Below are 22575 nucleotides of genomic sequence, written 5' to 3'. Positions count from 1 at the left end.
AAAATTAGGGCTTACAACACACTTCTAACTTCTTGAAAGAACAAAAAAATAATGAAATGTGAAATAGTTTTAAAATAATAAATTTTCTTATTTGTGAAATAGTTTTGAAATAATATATTTTCTTATTTGTCAAAAATGGAGAAATGAAAGCAGATTAACAGCTCAAGTAAATGAAAAGATTTCATGAATAACGTATTTCTCTCTTTAAAAAAAACCTAGTAAAACCAAAAAAAGGAATTTTGGTTTAAAAAACACCCACAAATATTTCTCAGACACTTATAATCACCAAAATACAAAACATCACCAAAATTATTTTTTTCTTTTTGCTTACTGTTCAAATGTTTGAAATGCATGCCTGGACGAGTCAGGACTAGAATAGATTTTTTTTCCCTGTCCTAGGATAGCTGTAAACTCCATCTTCCTGCTAAGAATCAGAACCTTTTATCAAATAACTGCGTAACATGATTCACTGGATTTCAGCTCACAAAATTCCCAGCACATTAATATTGTAGATAGGAGAGAATGTGGCTAAGAGAATCCTTCAGGACTGAGCATAAAACATTTCTAAGATTTTATATCACCACATGAAATTTTACAATACCACCTATCATGAAATTCATAAACCAGGAGGGTTGACACCACTAAAAAAAACATGTGTGTACATATAAATAAAAAATAGCAACAATTTGATTAAACTATATTGATGTATACAATTAAGGAGATTGTTTTTACACTTCCACAAATACAATGAGGGGGATATGGAGTAAAAATTATAGAACCATGGCATAAAGTTATTTCAAATACCTTTTTTAAAGATCTACTTAACTGAACCAAGTTTATCAAAGTTTTTTACAAAGAAAAGGTTATTGACAGGGGTATTCTTGTACTACTGAGGGAAATGGGAAACAAAAGCTCCAACGTGCACACTGTAGGCTTTTGTGAATACACTGAGGAAAATAGCTGTGACATAACGGGAAAGAGTGTTTTAAACAAAATGGTACAGAAATACTTAAGGAAGCTACAAAGAAACTAGGATAAAATTTGTTTTTATACAACACCTTTCATCCCAAAGACATCCCAAAACACTTAGCCAAGTAATGAATTCTGTGTTGCCAGTACAATGAATCTGTAAGCAAAAAGCAGGTGCCCTTAGTGTGCTTAGTAATAGCATGCACACATTCTTGGTATCTAGAATTAGCTTTCTTTTTTCTTTCTGTATTCCTTCCTTCCTTCTTTCCTTTCTTTCTTTCTCTTCTTCCTTTTTTTTTTTGAAAAGAAGGATTGTAGTTAAGCTATTCTTACCTTTAGAGAAAGCAATCCATTTTAAATTTCCAACTTGACCACTGATGGAAGAATCAGTCAATCATAATATTATTCCTAGAAATGCATGATGAGCCACAAAACTGTGAAATTGTTACCTTCCTGACATATAACCTCCTCAATTCAGCTTGTTTGGCTCTGATACCTCTTGGAGTACTTGCTCTTCGAGGTAGCGTTGCCAGAACCCATAATGTCATCCATCCATATTAATGAAAAACCCAGAGGTATTGAGGCCAGCAGGTATTTCAACATGACTTTATCTATGTTTATGCAATAAATTTAATAAACTATCTAGTTCAGAGGTGAGGTACCTATGGCCTCGAGGCCATATGTGGCCTTCTAGGTCCGGAGGGGTGGGCAGTGGGGTGCGGGGGGTGGCACCTTTTGACTGAGTCCACGTTTTACTAAGGGGATTTGTTCTGTGAAGTTTGGATGAGTCAAAGGGCTGCAGCTGAGGACCTTCAAGGCCACAGGTTTCCCACTCTAGTTCAAAAAGCTTTCAATAATAAAGCTTGCCAATGAAGGAAGTAGAAATTGTTGTTGAAATAACCAGATTGTACAGGTAAGCTCATACAAATGCTAAAAGGACAAACCAAAGAAAAATAGTGAATAATATGCTAATATGCACATATTATGCATTAGTTCTATTTTAATTCAATTTACCTTTCAAATTCTATCTCCATTCAAACAAGATATTTGCAAAAAAGTATGTGCAAAAATTTCTTCAATTTTTTTCTTATACATTCCATTACTCACATTCACCTAAATATAACAGTCTATTAGGGAATATGATACGTACCTAATAGGTAAAAAAATTCTAAGAGAGACACAGAATAGGCATTCAGAAAATATTTTCTGAACTGAAATAAAAAACCCAACAAAAGGTGACATTATTTATGCTGGTTGATTGATCTATGTTTTCTAGATCACCTAGGACAGAATTACTGAAATGGTTGGGCCATAACTATTGCTCTCTGTTAGGAGGCTGTGAGAGGGATCTGGGATACCTCCAACTATCTAACTTTTAGTTTTGTCAGATAAGAACTGCAAAACAAATTTGATACATGAATGTAATAAAGTATTAGAGTGCTATAAGAAAGACAAATATGAAGAATACAGAGATTCATGGAAAGAGACATGAACTAATGCAAAGCAAAGCAAATAGAGCCAGGAAAACAAAAGATACAATGACTATAATAATGTAAATGGAATAAACAACTTAAAACCATTAAGAAATGAAGCGTAGGGAATTACAAAGAACAGGCATGAGAACTCTTCCCTAGTCTTCCTCCCCCATCACTTTGTGGAGAAGATGAGTCCACAGGCTTGGAACACTGCATATGATACTAGATTTTTCTGATGTGTTAACTGCTGAATTTTTAGTTTCTGCTTCCTTTATTTTAAAAAAAATTCTTTGAATGAGAGATGGCTCTCTGGGTCGAGATGGAGGTAGGGAGAAGGAGGGATTCAGGATAAAATCTGGGTTATGTACAAATAAATGTATATCAATAATAATCTATTTTAAAAATAAGAATTTTGGAGGTCAGATATAGGAGTTAGTGGCACCCCATATTTTTTGTTTCTCCTTACAATTCTTGAGCCTCGGGGCGGCTAGGTGGCACAGTGGATAGAGTGCCGGCCCTGAAGTCAAGAGGACCTGAGTTCAAATCTGGCCTCAGACCAAACACTTGACATGTACTAGCTGTGTGACCCTGGGCAAGTCACTTAACCCCAACTGCCTAAAACAAAAAAAAACCAAAAACCAAAAAACAAACAAACAAAAAAACCCAAAACAATTCTTGAGTCTCCACAGTTATTTAGTTTCTTTGGGGGATAAACTTGTATAATGAAGGCAAATTCAAAACTCAGGTAGTATTGCAAGTCACAACAACTTTAAAATATAAATTAGTAAATTTAGTATTAAGTCAGATAGTACAATTTATATAACTGTGATGGCTTGAGTTCCCTTGTGTTTTGTATTCACATTACTGTTAACCTCAGTGTTATAAAATGATTATTCTACGGTATTTTCTCCCCACCAAATGTGATTAGAAAGACCTGCTTTCGCAGCAGAATGAAATAAAACTGATGAAAAGCATTTCCTGTTTCCTTCTAAAGTCTTCAAGCAGATAGTACCCCAGATCAATTAATATTCTACCTCTATCAGAACAAACAGGCGGCATACAAAAAGGGTATCGGTCCAGCTGCGATCATTTGAATATCTGCATTCAATAACAAACAAGCCCTTCAGATATAGCTCTGGTGCCTTACCAGCATGCAGGTAAGCCAGGTCAGGGTTTTCAATATCAGGGTGTTGTTCTTTCAAGTGGTTACGGAATTCCACTGGAATATTCGTTCCATAGTCACATTTGGGGCAGTTGTACATCTTGACTCCTTCATGTTTACCGGTATGTAAAATGTGCTTGCGGATATTTTCTGCACAATTTGATCTAAGTAAAAAATAAAGACAAAAATAAAACAATAAAAATATATTTAGGTCAAGCCAAAATATACATAGCTCTTTCCGGAGCCCATTTTTTAAGTTTATCTTTTATATAACCAAGGAGAACTTCATTCACTTGCTTGTACTTACACTCCCATATTTCACTGGCTCTAGAATCTCATGAAGGGGAACATTCCCCATGCATGCCTTGTCATCCAAGGTACAGCTCTTGTGCATATTTTACAAAGGAAGCTGCAAAAAGGAGCTTCCAGATGGGAAGGACGCCTACCTGCAGATCAAAGCAGATTCTTTACCTTCTGGTGTGTGGGGGGGCCCTTTGACAGGCTGGGAGAATTCCTTCTTGGACTAATGGTTAAAAACTCATGTTCTTGACCTTCTTATATTTCATGGATACTTACAAGTTGAAAATATAAAAACCCAGGTACTAATTTAGAAAACTTCAATAAATTGAATATGGTATAACTTGGAGAACATTAAAGATGTTGCCTTAACTCTGAAAAAACTACTTTCCATGTGGAGAAATCCGCATTCACTGAATGTAAAACAACTATTTAAAAATAGCAACAAAACCAAAAAAACTCTGAAAGCCTGGAATTGGGGAAAATTTCATTGTAACTGGGGTGCTCCTGAATTTGATAGTCATTCTCATCTTGAACGTTTGTTAAACAAGCAGTTTAAAGATCTAGATTATTTTTCCTGGTAGCTTCTTTTAAATATCTTTGTGTGATTTTTTCAGACAAGAAGGTAAATTCTCTGTGGAAAAGAGCTGCATTTATTTGACAATGGCTAGAAATGATAATAAATACACAAATCTGTATGTTGATACATCCACATACTGTATGAATATGCCCATAAAGCAAAGTGAAGACTGTCCAACTACCTTGTACTCACTTATGGCAAACATGAATTAAGAGAAAAGTTGTAGAAAGATAGGTACACTAATATATTATTTGGTGGAGTTGTAAAATGGTACTTTGAAGCAAAGACTCCATTACTGAGTTTAACACAAGGAAGACATTGATCAGAAAACAGCCCCCATATACTCCAAAATATTTATTAGCAACACTTTTTGTGATAGCCAAGAATAAAAACAAAGTAGATGCCCATCAACTGGGGAAAGACCACACAAATTGTGGTACGTGAAAGTAATGGAATATTACTGTTAGAAAAAAATAATGTGTGATGAATACATAGAAGCTCGGAAAGATCTACATGAATGGATGCAGAGTGATGTAAGCAGAGTCAAGAAAACATTAAACACAAGAAGTACAACAACATAAATGGAAAGATTAACTACATACCCCCCCAAAATAAAAAGTAAATGTAACAAAATTATAAAGCTCAAGTGCAACTCAAATGAAGAGAAATGAGAAGACATCCCCAACCTCTCCCTTAATGGAGGTGGGAAGTCCAAAAGTGTTAACACATTGCACATGTTTGCAGACTTTTTCAATGTACTGATCAGCTGTGCTTTTTGTTTCCTCTCTAAAAAACACTCTTTGTTATATGGGACAGATCTCTGCTAGGGGGAAGGAGAAGGATTCATGGGATATTACATGAAAGTATCAAAAAAATATATATTTTTTAAAAATTAAGACCAATTTTTAGATCAAGTTCATGGTTCCTCAAAACCAAAAATTCTATTTTTTATTGACTCGATTCAGTGGACAGTCCCAAATAATTCTGTTAACTGAAGCCTTCCACTTTATTTTCACAATACAGATACCACATTAGAGTCACCCCTAAATTCATCATTGTTTACTGACATTGGGGAGTAAAAACAAAAAGCTAGTACTGTACTTAATTAGTACTGTTTATTGGAACTGTCAATTTTGTTGTACTACCCATATTATTTCCTTGTACAAAATGCTAGGTATTAAAAGTCACCAGAGCCAATCACCTGCCAAATGAAGAAAATAAAACTACTAAAATACACATGTTTTAAGGTATGGTACATATTTAAATTTGGGAAAGAAACAGCAATGTATGCTATTATTGAGTGCATGCAGAAACAGATGACTTTGGAAACAGAATAATATCTTATTTTCAAGAAGGGCGTACCTTGGACAAAAATAAGCTGATATCTCTGAGAACCTAAATAGAATGTAGACTCTACAATAAAACAGTCAAGTAAAGGGTTGCTAAAGCAAGAAAGTGGAGGCCTAAAAAGGTGTTTTATTATTGTTTTTAAAAAAAATAGAAGAAAGGGAGAAATAAAAACTGAGGGACTTGGTAATTATAGAACATAATGAGAATACTTATTGATATTTGTGCAGAAAAAGCAAGATAAGTGTTTGCCATTCTCCTGTAGATTCTTATGGTGCTCCATCTATTTTATTGTAATAAGCAGAGTCAACATTCATCATATATCATGTTCCTTTATAGAAAAGTAATGGCAAATGCTGATGGAGGATCCAAGCCATAATTGACATCATAGTCTCCTATACCAAGCCTACCTGGATGCTATATAAAATTTCTAGCAGGTTTCAGATGCCAGATAATTGGGAAAGAGAAGGCCAAAAAGTAATTCTTTCCTACCTAAGTCATCAAAATGTTGCAGGCAACATTTCAGAGTTATCACTATTAATAAGTCTTCTGATCATGGAATAACTAGATGGGACCTACCATGAAGTTTTGCGAGCCAGTCAGAATATCATGGGATCAAAGAGACAATCTCTGAAAGTCATTTAGTAAAAGGCTCTTTGTTTCACAAATAAGGAAACTGAGTCCTAGAGAGGTTCAGTGAATTGCATGGTCAGAGTCAGGCTGTGAACTAAGGATTGGGGATTCCAAACCCATCATTCTTCTATTTTCTACCAAGCTATTCTCAGTCTACTAGAAGGTGAGAAAAACAATTTTAGTATAATAACCTTAAAAAGTTTTATTATCTCAAAAAGACAGTAAGGAGTAATGTTTTAATCTTGGGAATAAGCATCATTTCAAAGAAAATGTTTTATCTGTGTATTGCCAAGGAAAAACAGGAGTTACCAAATTTTTACTATATGTTACTGCTTAGAGGTAACTAGATGGTATAGTGGATAGAATGCTGAGCCTGGCATCAAGAAGATCTGAGTTCAAATCTGCTCAGATATTTGCTAGCTGTGTGACCTGGCCAAGTCACTTTACCTGTTTGTTACCTCAAGTTTGCTCAACTGGTAAAACGAACTCCCCAGGGTTGTTGTGAGGATCAAATGAGATAATAGGCCTAAGCACTCGACATAGCGTGTGGCACACAGTAGGTAATATGAAAATGTTAGTGATGATGATATCAATTAGAGCTGGAGGGACAGGTAGCATGATACACCACAAACTCTGTATGTGGAGTAAGAGGGTCTATATTCAAAAATTAGTTCTACTATCTACCTATGTTATCTCTGGGACCCAGTTTCTTCCTCTTGCAAGAGGAAACGGTTAGACTAAATTACCTTCAGAGGTCCCTTCTAGCTCTATGATCCTATAGTCCAGTAAAAGGTTAAAAAAGGATAAAGCAGACAGTACATTTATAAGAGGAAGTGGATAAACCCACGAAGTAGACACAGCTGCAAACCAAAGAGCACTGTTCATGTTTGGGACTTGAAGGACGGGTAGGATTTCAATGGGCAAAGACAACTAAGCTTTAAGTATGAAGTACATTCCACTTCTAAAAATGTAGGCAACGGCAAGAAGTTTAGTGTGGCTAGGGTCTAGAAAAGGATGACATGACAACTGTATATTATAATTATAGGTATTTGTGTCTTATTTCCCTAACTGGATTATAAATTTAATTGGGCCAGGAAGTATATCTTATCTAAACCTTTCAGATTCTTCAGGACCTAGTGAAGTGCTCTGTACTTAGGAATGTGCTTAGGAATGTTCACTGAATAAATGAAATTATGAGGCTGACACGAAAGCATAGAGTCAGAGTATGAAATGCCTTAAATCCCAAACTAATCTATTTAGATTTTTTTTTAAAGAATTGGTAGACCACTCAAAGGATTTGAGTAAGACAAACATGATCAGAGTTGTGTACTATCACAACTATCATGGCATCAGTATATAGATTAGATTGGAATGGTGGAGAGAATGGAGACAGAAAGAATGATTAAAATTATTGTGGTAGTGAGAGCAAGAGATAATAGATGATGGCTGAACGAAAGAAGAGAGGACAAATGGAAAACATACTATAGAGAAAGAACTGAAAAAAATCAATATGATGACTATTCCACTGAATACTACAACGCTCTCATGTAATCTTAAGGAATGTAGGACTCTTTGCCCCTATACTAAATGGCCTCAAGGTGACTACTACTTTTTAAGACTGTGTATTTGCTTCATTTAGCTTATCCCCTGTAACAACTCTTAGCTTTTATTGTTGTCTCTAGCATGTTCTCAGTGTCTTTTAAAATGATTTGGCTTGGGAAACTTTTATTAGAATTTTAGTAAAAAAGTTGCCCTGAGACTGTTATTTTTGAAAAGTGCATGGAATTAGCACGTCTACTTATATTATTCAGAGGCCTTTTTTTCCTTCCTTCTTTTTTATCCTCCTTTTCTTGCTCATTCATAAATACTATTTATTTATTTTACTTGTTCCCTGTTTCTTAGGTATATTTTGGCTACATGAGGCTCTCTGATAAAACTTTTATTGTAAATATACCAAACTATTCTGGCACAACTAGAGCCATAACTAGGAATTTTTGTGTCCAGGGTAATTTTTGTGTCTCTGTCCGTTATCTGGTAGTTTCCTATTTTAACTAATCATTCTTGCTAACTAGGTGTTATGCTTGTCTTTTTTTTTTCCCCCCCTATACTTGTAGATAAATAGTAAATGCTGGAAGTATTCTGTGAACATGACACCCTAGGATAAAGGCCCAGTTTTACCCTTCCCTAGTAAGAGGCCATGGAATGATGTTAAGATGTTATTAAAGAGAGGGTGGTAAAGAAGGAACTACTCAGGAAGCAAAATAAGGTTTATTTGGCAGAAAGGGTCAAGAAAGTTATGGAACAAAACTGAGAAGACCAGCATAAGAGAGTCTTGGGAGGATGTTCAATATAGTTATCTCAACTGTCCCATTCAGGTCCACATAAATCCATATCCTTCTAAGGATATATAATGCCCCCTAGAAGATAGCTATAAACAAATAGATTGTTATTTTAGTTTTTATACTTCATTTTTAATCATTTCCATTATTGTTAATCTTTTTAATTGCCTTGTACATATCAGGTGCTTGATAAATGCATCCTGAATTATTTTTTTAATGAATTCTCAATATTCAATTTCTTCTCAGAATATAAATCATTGACTTCATCCTTCTAATTTGAAAATGTTAATCTCTTTGACTAGAACATAAAATACATCTATGCCATTTTTTTAAATTCAAAGACAAAGCTTTACTGTACTTAGACTTACTTTTTCTATGGGATAACTGGGTTCTTAAATTGGTATACATTGACTTTAAAAAAAAGCTGTTTTGATAACTATATTTCAATACAATTGTTTCCTTTTTAGTCCTATGTATTTTGTTGTATGCATTTTAAAGCATAAAAGGTTCATAGTCTTCACCAGACTGCCAAAGGGGCTCATGACAGCAAAAAAGGCTCAGGAGCCCCTTGGTCAGAACCTAATTCCTCCCCCTCTAAACTCTAGTACTGCCAGATACAGTCTGCAGTTACTCAGTCTTCCCACTAGATGGGGTTCATTTGAAGATGAAATGCTAAATGTATAGCCAACCAACAGGATCATAGATAACATCAAGAACAACTAGTATTCATATAGTGCTTTAAAGTTTGCAAAGAGTCATCTAGTCTAACTCTTGCATTTCACACAGGCAGTAAATGACAGAGGTGGAATCTCAACCCAGGTCCTCTAACTTCAAATCTATCACCTGCTATAACATATTGCCTTTCTTAGGATATCAGAGATGTTCAAAAATAGGTAAATAATGGATTAAGGTAAGAGAAGTAGATATTAATGGCCTTGTATAAAATTAAGATGCTCCCCTCCCCAACACACACTTTTCCTTTGGAAAAGAGTACTTACAGAAAGGAATATATGGGGTTAGAAAATCTTTGACGATGTCATATAACTCTCAGTATCTATTTCTACATCTATAAAATGAGGGCATTAGATCCAATGACCTCTAAAGTCTATTATAATTGTAAAATCACCGGATCTTTTTTTTTTTTTTGCTTTTAGGCAATTGGGGTTAAGTGACTTGCCCAGGGTCACACAGCTAGTAAGTGTCAAGTGTTTGGTCTGAGGCCGGATTTAAACTCAGATCCTCCTGACTTCAGGGCCAGTGCTCTATCCACTGCACCACCTAGCTGCCCCAAAATCACCTGATCTTAAGAATTACAAGTAGTAAGGTTATTTCAGGGGCAGATAGGTGGCCAGTGGATAGAGCAATGGGCCTGGAGTCAGGAAGACTCATCTTCCTGAGTTCAACTCCAGCTTCAGACACACCTAGCTGTGTGGTCCTGGGCAACTCACCTAACCCTGTTTACCTGCGTTCCTCATCTGTAAAATGAGCTGGAGAAGGAAATGGCAAACCACTCCGGTATCTCTTTCAAGAAAACCCCAAATGGGGTCACAAACAGTCGGACACAACTGAAACAGCACAACAACAAAAAAACAGCGTGGTTATTGTGTTTTTTAGAGGTGGTGGAGTAGATAGAGTCTGTGTCGTCCAGTGTCTTTGGAATCAGAAAGATCTGGGTTCATGTACTTGACAAATTTTAAAGTGCTATATAAATGATAGTTATTATTAAGTGTTGCTTTTGACACACATAGTGTTTGTGAATCTGGACAAGTCACGCTAAACTAGCAAATCTCTAAGAATAAGCTGCAGAGAAGCTGCTAATCTAACTTGGTAGAGGGAGATTCTCTAGTAGGAGTTTCCTCCCACAAGGAAATTAAAAGTCTGGACAATTTTTCTGTCCCCTCATCTAAAAGGTGGTGACCAGACTATTTTCTAACTACTACTAATTGACTACATACAGTGCTGTGACCTGAAGCCACTCTGCTGTACTACTCATTCCACATACTTTTTAAAAGTACTTGCTTATTTCATAATTGCCACCCATGTCTTGAAAGAGACGATATAATAAGGACTTTGTAAGCCAGCATACTATACTTAAGGTACAGACTCTAGGAATGCACTAAACATAGACAAGAGATATTGACACTTGTAATCAATCTGCACTCAAAGCCTTTTCCTTTCCTCTTCAATAGCTGAATTAAATACAAAAGTGAGTTCCCAGGTTAAATAATATTTACCTCTTGATTGGCCTCCACTTTTGAATAAGTCAAAATTACTCCCTAGTTTTCACTTTCCTAAAGAATCATCCCTAAACAGCTTCATGGATCTGCTAATTTTATTTTATTTTATTTTTTAACAATGTATCCCTCTATTGTCAAGGTGAATTGAGATTCATGGTAGCTTTCATCTTACCTACTACTTGGGTACTGATTTAAGGCAAGATTTTGCATAAGGGAAAATTCAAAAGTGATTATTCATATTACAAGAGGATTCCTTTAAATAATGATAGCTCCAGTGTGTTTAAGTATTTGTTTAGAGATCATTAACTGCCTCACTGAAAGGCTGAGAGAGAAGAAACTTAAAAGATAAAGTGTTAGAAGGCACTGCTAATTAAAGGTTAATTAGAAGTGAAGATAAAACATCCCTCAAATTATAATCCAAATTAATTGGAAAATAAGACTTGATTTATAAAAACTGGATGCAAATGCAATTTTTCAAGGACAAGACTCTATTGATACATAAGTGAAGTAAGAGCTGCCCTACTTCATATGTACTGCACAACAAGCAGAACGCCTCAGCTGAGAAGACATTCTTGGATTTATGTACAACATGTTGGCTCCACTCATGGCACTATTTACTCTTGCTCTATTCAATTCCATCCTATTAATTTTGGTTCATTTTTTCAAACATAAATATTCTTCTCAATTCCAAGTATATTCTAATATGCTAAGCATTCCATTCAATTTAACATTAACAGAAAATTTAATCAGCATAATCTATTATAATATTCAGGGAAACTGTGAAAAGACCAAAGAATGCTGAAAATATTGGATGACCCTTACAAACTAGGATTCTACCTTATTGCAAACATGCTATGTAGTATTTTGAACTTAAAAAAAAACCTGATGAAAATGCAAAATGAACTTACTATGAATTCTCTGAATTTTTCTGAAATAGTGAACTCTTCTACTAGACTATAAATTCCTTGAGCAAAGTGAGAATCTTAACAATTTTTCTACTTTCCTTAGTTCCTACTATAGTGTCTTTTACACAATAGATAGTACATTTTTTTGCAGAATTAAATTGAATCTAAGCTAGATAGAGATTAGTGTCTTTGCCACTAACTAGCAGTGTGACTTTGGGCAAATACCTTAACTTCTTTGATTCTCAGTTTTTCTCACTGACAAAATAAAAATATTATAGGATTTAGAACTGTTTGGTGATTTGAAGTGATTTGTTTGAGTTTGGTCCATAAAATCATACAGGTACACAGGAGGTGGTTTGGGTGAGAACAGAATTCAGATCCTCTGACATTAAGTCTAGTGTTCTTTACCCTATAGCATTCTGCCTCTCTAGATGGCCGAAGTAAATGATTCTTTAAGACCTTCTCCACTAAAAAAATTAGACGGTTATCTTAAATAGTAACATCTATCGGCAAAGGTGGAATTTAAAACTCAGTGCTACAAGCATATGAAATTAAGTGCATATGGCATGAGCCACACAGAGTTAAAGACTAGAAAAGCAAAGTATGAAAATCAGTACATAGAATTCATAGAATTCAGACATGGGGAAAATTTCTTTGAGTCTACCATTTTATGAAAAGAATTAGTGGGAAAACAGTAACTAAAATATATACACTAAACTACTCTATATATCAACTAATAATTACATGTACTTTTGCTACTATCGTCCCAATTAATTTTAGATTACAAAAACTAAACAACCAATAAATAGATCTCATAAGATTGCTAGCTATGTAGACCTGAACAAGTAGCTTCACCTTTTTGTCTCAGTTTCCTCAACTACAAAACGGGGAAAATAACAGCACCGACATTGCAGGGTTGTTGTGAAGACTAAATGAGATAATATTTGTAAGGCTGTGCCAGGCACATAATAGGTGCTAGATGCATGCTTATTCCTTTCCTCCTTCCCCTCCCCCTATTAGGAGCCTATGAAGCAGGCAAAAACATGAAATGGCTCTTATTCCTATGTGGCCCACTGATGTTTCTGTAGTGAAAATGGCAAGGTGGCATAAAACAAGGTACAGGGTGCCAAGAATCACACTATGTTTTGACTATCTCCAAATATCATTGTAGGTACACATCCTTTTTTAAAAATAAATTTTTATTGGTATCTTGTTTTCCTATCTTTTATACTGCCTCATGTAACCCCTCCCACTCCTCCCCAGAGCCAACTTCAATAGTGATTGCTTGTGTAGAGTAAAGAAAAGTGAAGAATATAGGATAATTCTTAAGTTATGAACCCAGGAGACTCAAAGGAAGGCTGGTGGTTTCTTTTATAGAAATACGGAAGTTTTAATAGGCAGGATGGAGATATAAAATCATTTTTTGGAAAAGCTGAATTTAAGATGGCTTTTGGATGCCCAGTTTGAAATGTCCAATAAGCAATCGGTACTACGATATAGGACTGAAGTTCAGGGGAGAGAATGAGTATGGATTCATACACACACACACACACACACACACACACACACACACACACACACACACACACACACACACATATATATCTCATTCCTATAGGGACAGTAGTTTAAACCCATGGGAGCTAATGTGAGTGCTGAAAGAATGTAAGGGTATAGAGGAAGAAGAGAAGAGGTCCTAGGATAGAATTTTGGTGAACACCTATAGTTACAGACCAGGATATGAATGATGAGTCATCAAAGAAGATGTAAGAAGGAGGTATTTGGTCAGAAGTAAACCAGAAGAGAATAGTGTACCCAAATAAACAAAAGACAGCATTTAGGAGAGAATGATCAACCATGTCAAATACAGCAGACAGAACAACAAGAAGGTGAGGACTGAGAAAATAACATCAGATTTATCAATTAAGAAAATATTGGTAGTTTGGACAGAGCAGTTTCAATTGAGTCATGAGGTTGGAAGCCATATTTTAAAGGGCTAAAGAATTAGAGAGAAGGGGAAGAAGAGGCAGAAAGAATCAACTTTTTCAAGGGGCTTGGCTGAAAAAAGGACGAGAGATATAGGATTTGACAGATCTATTTATGTTTGTTTTGTTTTTTTTTTAAATGTGAAGACTTCTGCATGTTTAAAGCCAGGAAGGAAAGGAGATATGGAGAAAATTCAAAGGGGGTAGGATAGTTGTTTATTTACTGAGGAGACTTAAGTTGACCTTATTACTGCTAGGTTCCTTTTCAGCTCTGCCAGCAATTCTGACGACCTCAGGCCTAGATAATTTTTCAGGTTTATCATATCTTAGGCCAAACCTTCTATATATGCACTTAATTTCATCATTTTCCATTTCTTCCAGAAGATCGCATTAAAAATTCCATTAGAATATAAGCTCCTTACAAGTTGGGATTATTTTATCATTTGTCCTAATTGCCCCAGTATCTGGTATATTACTTGGCACTTACCAGTTATTTAATAAATATTTGTTGACTGACTGAAATTCAGAGTGTCCAAAGAATTAAACTTAATAGTCACCAAAAGGGCAACGGAGAGGCATGTTAGGAGTTGGCAGCAATACATTACAAATGAAGAGATAACCAAGAAAAGGAGTATATGTTATATCATCAAAGAGATAGAATGAATAACACATCTCTCTAATGATAGTGCCTGCAATACAGCAAACACTTCATAAATGCTTACCCTATCTACATATCACCAGAAAAAAAAATATAGGATGGCCACATGGCAAAAGCATGGAATATATATGTTCCATTGGTACCTAAACAATTTCAGAAGAACTAGAGATGGTTCCAATATGTTGGGGAGATTCCATGTAGAAGATTTTCTGGAAAACATGGACAAGAACTGCGAGTGTAACAGAACAGAGATGAATTGAAAAGAGTGCCCTGATTGATTTCACCAGTACTGAAGTATTACTTACGACTATAATTTCTTCTTACTAGCAAAAACATTGGTCATATCATCCCCCTACTCAATAAATTCCACTGGTTCCTTTTTATCTTTATCAAATGTAAAATGCTCTCTTTGGCCCTTCACAACTTGGCCCTTTCCTATCTCTTTTTAGTTTTCTTATACTTTATTCCTCTCGAATTACTCTGTACATTACCATTTGTAAAAAAAAAAAAATTGAATGTTACTGTTTCCCATCAAGTTGTGTGCTATAAAATAAATAAAATAATGTGGGTTATAAAATAAATAAATTTTACATTTTACTCTGTTAAAGAATGAACGTCTGCTCTAATTTTTGAAACCTCATGGGTAGGGCTGTTTATATATATATTTTTTTCCCCCTAGGAAATAGTGTAAGAAATTATTCAAAGTATTTCAGTAGTGTTGCATATTATGGAACTCCATCTACTTCCTAGTTACTTTCAATTCTTTTCAATAAAGTGAATTATAATTAGTAGCAAACTATAGAACAATAAAATCATTTCTGAAATGCCAGATTTATTGTTCTGTATATCTTATATGTTCAATAAAGAGGGTGAGAAACCATTGTTTGGAACACCAAAATATTTTTACCTTCATCATAAAGGAATATTTTTAAAATTATGAAAACTCTATAGTAGAAATGAAATACTGTCACTGTTTTATATTTTACTTCAATTTGTTTGTATTCAAATCTGATTCCATACTACTTCATGTGGGTTTTTAATGTTAACAAATTATTTGGAGGATTTTCAAATATTGAATTTAAAGTCAATTAAAAACTGAAAACAAAATATATTTTAACAACTACAAGAGGTTGTGACGTAAATATGGGGATAAAAGAAATATGGACATGAAAGAAAGGAATCTATAACCATCCACTAGAAATTTATTTTTGTTAATTAATGAAAAAGGAGTTGTTCGGTAATAATACTATAGGGAACATAATAAAGGGAATACAAATAGAATGCTTTCTTACTTCAAGCTCAAAAGTAAGTCTGCATATGATAGATAAAGGGAAGATAAAGGAAACAAAAGATACTTAAATATAAATCAAAAAAAGTCAAAAGAGATCATCAAGTGGGTATGTATATCATCTTGGATGCTAGCCATACATATGGGGAAAAATGTTCTTTGCCAAAATCATGAATGTCATAGAGAGTTCGGGTCACATAAAACATATTCTTAAAACCTCTACTTAAATGTCACTTAATCATTAGTTTCAGGCAACATAATGAAATTTCTAGGAAACAAAATTCTTACAACCACTACATTTATTACACATAGGAAATGTCATAGCTCCTGGTTACTAAGAGTTATCTACAATACTTTATTCCCATTAATGCAAATGCAGAGAAAACAAGTGTACACAAGTTATACACATCTGTATACCAGAAATTTTACTCTTTACTTAGCAGATAGAAACATGTGTAGCAGCTTTTAATTCTTCATTGAAGAAATGGTTGATCCTTTATCATCCTTGGTGAATGATAAAACAAGTTTAACAAAGTTTGGCAAGCTATTTAAGTAATCAAAGTCATTCTAAGGGTTTTTAAGTACAAAATAAGAAGGCAACAAACAGAAAATAAAATGAAAAGATTTGAAAAATTATTCATAAGTAGTTTTCTCCATGAAAGACAGTGGAACTATCACATTTTCATCATAACACCTGTCCTAAATGTTCTTAGAGAGGAGGTTAAAAAATGACACTGAAGGGGGCAGGTAGGTGGTGCAGTGGAGACAACCCTGGCCCTGGATTTGGGAGGACCTGAGTTCAAAGCCTGCCTCAGACGCATAACACGTACTAGCTGTGTAACCCTGGGCAAGTCACTTAACCCCATTGCCTAGCCCCACCCCCCAAAAATGACACTGAAGAAAACAAAGGGAAAGACAGCCAGATTGGAAAAAGTGTATCTAGCTGTTCTGGAATAAAGGTGATAAAGTTGTGAGGATATTGAGGGATAAAAAGACAAAGAGATAAAGAGACAAAGATATCAGAAGCATGTGGGGGAAATATCAGATCAAAATTATACCAAATAAAAGGTGACACAGAACAGCAATAGCTAATGATCAATATGCCTACTCAACCATGCAAGCAAATTTTTTTATAGAATTATTTTTTTTCAATCAATAGAAATATGCCTTCTCTGTCACTAGTATCACTCCAACTCCCAATTACAAAGAAAGAGAAACAAAACTACTATACCAAACATGTATAGTCAAGCAAAACAAATTCCTGCATTGGCCACAAGAAAAAAAAAAGACTCAAGTATTTTTAATTCCTTCACCACTCTCTCAGTTGGCAAATAGTGTGTCTCATCATAAATCTTCAGGTGTCATGGTTGGTCACTGCTGCTCAGAGGAGTCCCTACGCCATCCAAAGTTGTTTGTCTTTACAATCTTGACATAGCATGAACTGTTTCCCTAGCATTGCTCACAACAGTCGACTTCAAGTCTTCCCAGATTTATCTGGGAAAGATTTCTAGTAGTACAATAATATTGTATCATATTTATATATCACAACTTTTTCATCCATGCTTCCATATGCATGGAAACTCCCTTAGTTTCTAATTCTTTACCTCCACAAAAAAAAGTGCTATAAATATTTTTGTACATTTTTTATTTAGGACTAATCCTCTCCTATTGTTATTCTCCCCTTTCCTCCTGTTGCTCTGTTGAGTGAAATGTATTCCTAGACTCTCTGTGTCTGTATGTATGTGTGTGTGAATATGTGTGTGTATATTTTCTCTTCTGACCAGTTCAGATGAGAATGAGGTTCAAGTGTCACCTAGTCTCTCCCTACCCTCTCTCTGCTTATTATTAAAGACTTCTGCTTGTATGCCAATGATGTAAGATTATTTTCCTGATCCTTTTTTTCTCTTTCCCTATCTTCTTCCTCTCCCTTTTGATTCTTCTTTTAAAATTATCAAGGTTACACATAAATGGTGATACCATATGCAAATTAGGAAAGCATGAAATAGTTTACCTGTTATATCTTTAGATAAGGGAAGAATTGAGGAACAAACAAGATATAGAGAACATTACGAAACATAAAATAGATAGTTTTGATTATATGAAATTTAAAATTTTTTGCACAAACAAAACCAATGCAACTAAAATTAGAAGAAAAACAGAAAAATGGGGAAATTTTTTTACAGTAAGTATCTCTGATAAAGGACTCATTTCTCAGTGATATCGAGAACTGAGTCAAATTTATAAGAATACAAGTCATTCCCCAATTGACAAATGGTTAAAGGATATGAACAGGCACTATTCAGACAAATAAATCAAAGCTGTCTAAAGTCATATAAAGAATTATCTAAATCACTACTGATTAGAGAAATACAAACTAAAACAACTCTGAGGTACCACCTCAAACCTATCAGATATGACAAAAAAAGAAAATGACAAATGTTGGAAAGGATGTGGGAAAACTGGGACTCTAATGCACTGCTGGTAGAGCTATGAACTGACTCAACCATTCTGGAGAGCAATTTTATCATTGCTAAGTCTATATCCCAAAAGATTTTTTTTAAAGGGGTAAAGAACCTATTTGTACAAAAATATTTATAGTAGCTCTCTTCGTGGCAGCTAAGAATTGAAAATTGAGGGAATGACCATCAATTGGGCTACGGCTGAACAAGTTGTAGTATAGGTTTTTAATGGAATATTATTGTTCTATGAGAAATGACAAGCAGGATGGTTTCAGAAAAAAACCTGGAAAGACTTGAATTGAACAGAACCAGGAGGTTATTGTACAGAGCAACAGCAATACTGTATGACAAATAACTATGAATGAATCCTATTCTCAGCAATACAATGATCTAAGACAATTCCAAAGGACTCATAATGAAAAATGCCTTCCGCCTCCAGAGAAAGAACTGATGTTGTGTGAATACAGACAGAAGCATATTATTTTCTCTTTCCTTTCTTTCCTTCTGTCTCTCTCTCTCTCTCTCTCTCTCTCTCATTTTTTCCTTCCTTCCTGCCTAGTCTTCTTGCACAAAATGGAAATGTTTTACATGATTGCACATGTATAATCTATATTAGATTGTTTACTATCTCAGGGAAGAACAAGGGAAGGAAAGAGCAATAGAATTTGGAACTCATAACATTTTTTTAAATGTTAAAAATATTGCTTTCATATGTAATTGGGGAAAAATAAAATACTATTTAAAAATTATCAAAGTATAAGAACATCTATCTAATTATATACCCTTTATGACACCTGATCATAGGGTCTCATAAGGATAGGTATATCATTTCCTAACATCATAATGTAAAGTTTATTCTTGCTTAGTCCCTTATTTGTTCACTCATATTATTAACATTTTTAGGTGTCCTGTGCTTGTACTTTTACATTTATATGTAACTTTTGTCTATTCATTGGGAATACTTGCAAGTCCTCTATTTCATTAAAGGTCCTCCATAAGATTATATACTCTGTTATGGTGTGCAAGTTATTCTTGGTTATAAATCTATCTTCTTTGCCTTCTGGAATATAATTTTACACACTTTCCTCTCCTTTTCAGGGATGTCTCCTACATCATGTGTGATCTTGACTGTGGCTTCACAATACTTGAATTCTTTCTTTCTGGATGTTTCTTTGACTTGACAGTTTTGGAATTTTGTTATGAGTTTTCACTTTAGGGTTTCTTTGAGGAGGTGAATGGTGAATTCTTTCTAGTTCTCTTATGTTTTCTTTTATGATTAACTGAAATATTATGTCTAGGCTTGATTTTTGGTCATGGCTTTCAGTGATTCTTAAATTATCTTTCTTAGATCTGTTTTCTAGTCAGTTGTTTTTGCTAAAAAACAATACCTTATATTTTTTTCTATCTTTCCACATTTTGCTTTTATCTTAGAATTTCTTGTTGTATCATGGAGCTATTATTTTCAATTTGGTCTACCCTAATTTTCAAATAACTTATTTGGACAAGATTTTGTATATCTTATGCCATTCTGTTAACTCTCTTTCCATTTCTTCCTCCCATAGTTTTCATTTCTATTCTTTCCTCTAGCATTCTTATTCCATTCATTAAAAAAAGTAAAAAAAATTTTAAACTTTTTTGTTAAATCTTGCTTCAACTTTTGTAGGATTGTAGTTGAACTTGTGCCTAAGATGTGTTTTGTTTTGTTTTGGGGGAAAGCTTTACCTGTAGATATTTTGAGTCATTCTCTTCACTAGGGGTTGTGTTTTGAGCACACTTATCATCCTAATTGCTTTTTCTGGTGTGAATCATTTTTTGCTTGCTTATTTTCCCAGCTTACTATCTGACTTCAGCATTTATGTCAGGACCATATCCCTTATACTTCTGGAAAAAAAAAATATCCAGATTGGTCCTGCTATTGCATTCTTGGGGTATTGTATAATTAGAAGATCTCAGGAACAGCTCAGGCTGGGGACTTACAAGCTTTCAGTGCTCCAAAAGTAGTCAGATTGCTGCCCTCTGGTTCTGAGCTCTGTATGTTTCTGAAATGAATTTGGGTCTGGGCAATATACCTGTGGGATAGCCCCATTAATAGTTCTAGTAGACCGCTGCTGAACTCAGTTACTATCAGTCAGATGGAAAGCTCTGCTGGTTCAGAATGAGAGAACTGTAGGGTTCTCTCTCCTACTTGTTTCTCTGTTACTGGCTGGAAGCTGGAACTGAGATACACATACCTCCAGGTTTGTAGGGTCCAAGGCACATAGCTGCTAACTTATGAATTTCATCTTTGTTCAGTGTATAGTCTAGGACCCATGGCTACTTCTTTCTCAGGACTGTTACCCCTTAGGCACAGATCCCCACCTAAGTCAGGTTTGAATCTGTAACCTGGGACTAGTGATGAGCATACAAACTTACTTATTCCTGTTCCCTGCACAAGTGTAGGTCCCTTTGTCCAGGATTTGGGACCTCTTACCGTCCTGATTCATAGGTTATCCCTGCTCTGGAATGCTCTGCATGGGCCATTCCATGCTACATATTCTTCCCAGTGTCCTATACAAGTGTTCTTTATACACAACATTCCATTTCTCAACTGTGCACATTGTCATTGGCTGTCTTCCAGATCTCAAATTCTCTGTGCCCTCACTTTTGTCTCACAGCTTTCCTGACATCTTTGAAGATTCTACTCAAATCCCATCTGTAAAAAGCTCTTCTTGGTCCATCCTACTCCTCAATTGCTAAAACCTTCCCTTTTGTCTAATCTTTGTATGTGTGTATTTAAGGAAAGAGAAAGACAGATGGATGGAGGGAGGGAAAGAGGGAAGGAGGAAAAAAAAGAAAGAAAGAACGTAGGAAGGAGGGAGAGAGAGAAAAGTGGTTATCGATTTATAAGAGAATTAATGTTGCTAAGTTTAGAAAGCAAGGTCAACCATAGTATCTCATAGTATCTAAAGTACTAAGAAATATACACAGCACTGAAAAGCATAGATCCTCAGAGTAAGAAAGTGAGTATGTGTATGCATATATGTGTGTATGTGTTCAAACACTGGGTCTATAAAAGCAGATAGATGGATAGATAGATAGATAGATAGATAGATATTCTTTCCAATAAAGTTCTGTCTCTGTCCATATATATGCTGAATCACTGAGACAATACTTGAAGCCTAACTAGCTTGGGAGGATCTGCCAAAGTTTATCTTCCATTGGTATGCCTTTTGAGAACCCAGGGTCACTTCCATGTCACAATGAAATACTGGAGTACAACTTTAATACAGGAGCAAAATACTAAGTACACATCTAACAAAATAAATGTGCTGATATGAAAATAATGAAATATAGTTTATAATTAAGCTTTAAAGCTTAATGTTGCAAAGACTTTTGCGACACCCTTTATATCTAAAATTGCAAGGCTTTCAGACAATATAAGTTCAAACAATTATTAGTCAATGAAACAACTACACGTAGTCATTTGTAAGAAAAATTTACAGCATGTGTATGTGAATGAAAATAGTTCTAACTCTGGAGAAATTTTTATAATTTTTATAAGATAAATCTTATAAATACATAAAGACAAAGACATATTATAAGTAAAAATTTTATTGATTCTTTTAAAATTGGGAATGGGGATGTTTGAGAAATTTTAGTTGATTACCCAGTAAATGCTACATCTTAAGTATTTCAAAACCTGAATTTTAATAAAGACATTTGCAAGTCCATCTTGCCTTAAATTGCATGTCACCATATGTACAAACATGATCTATGAAGTACTATATCTTCAGGATGTTTTACAGAAGTAAATAGGGTAATTCTTCCAGACAACTTACTCATCATTTTGTGTTTTACAAAGAGAAAATAATCTACAAACCATTTGGGATTAATCCTGATGACAATAAAATTGATGCCCATTAAAGCCTTTTCCCATTCCTCACTTGCAATTTTGTAAATGTGTAAAGATCTATGTGCTGTGTCACACACACAGAAGATGCATATCATGAGCTGCTAAAAAAAGAGCCCTATCTTATAAGCTACAAACAAAAACTTATGAGTTAGCAGTGAAATGGATGAGCAACTGATGAATTATTGCTCCTGTCCCATTGCTCTTGAACAGATCTCACTGTACTGTGTCCAAATTATGTTGTTGACCAAATATTCACAATCAATTTTATAGTGTGAAGCTAGCATGATTTATTTAACTGTTACAAACTGGGGCTCTTAAGAAGAAGTTCACTAATTGCAGCCAGAGTGCC

The 22575-nt window shown here is 34.7% G+C and overlaps 1 protein-coding gene across 1 annotated transcript in view; it reads right to left on the bottom strand.

Moving 5' to 3' along the window:
• The window catches only part of ZNF407 (zinc finger protein 407), a 611846-nt gene that overhangs the window by 175543 nt on the left and 413728 nt on the right, over positions 1 to 22575 (bottom strand). Inside the window, exon 8 of the mRNA XM_020997614.2 lies at positions 3592 to 3770. Coding sequence (XP_020853273.1) covers positions 3592 to 3770 — 179 coding nt within the window. The remainder of the gene's footprint in view (positions 1 to 3591; positions 3771 to 22575) is intronic.

The sequence above is a fragment of the Phascolarctos cinereus genome, unplaced genomic scaffold (genome assembly GCF_003287225.1).
Source record: "Phascolarctos cinereus isolate Bilbo 61053 unplaced genomic scaffold, phaCin_HiC Scaffold_4;HRSCAF=312, whole genome shotgun sequence".
NCBI lineage: Eukaryota > Metazoa > Chordata > Mammalia > Diprotodontia > Phascolarctidae > Phascolarctos > Phascolarctos cinereus.
The sequence above is the reverse complement of the archived record's forward strand: the minus strand, read 5'-3'. Positions and strand labels throughout refer to the sequence as shown.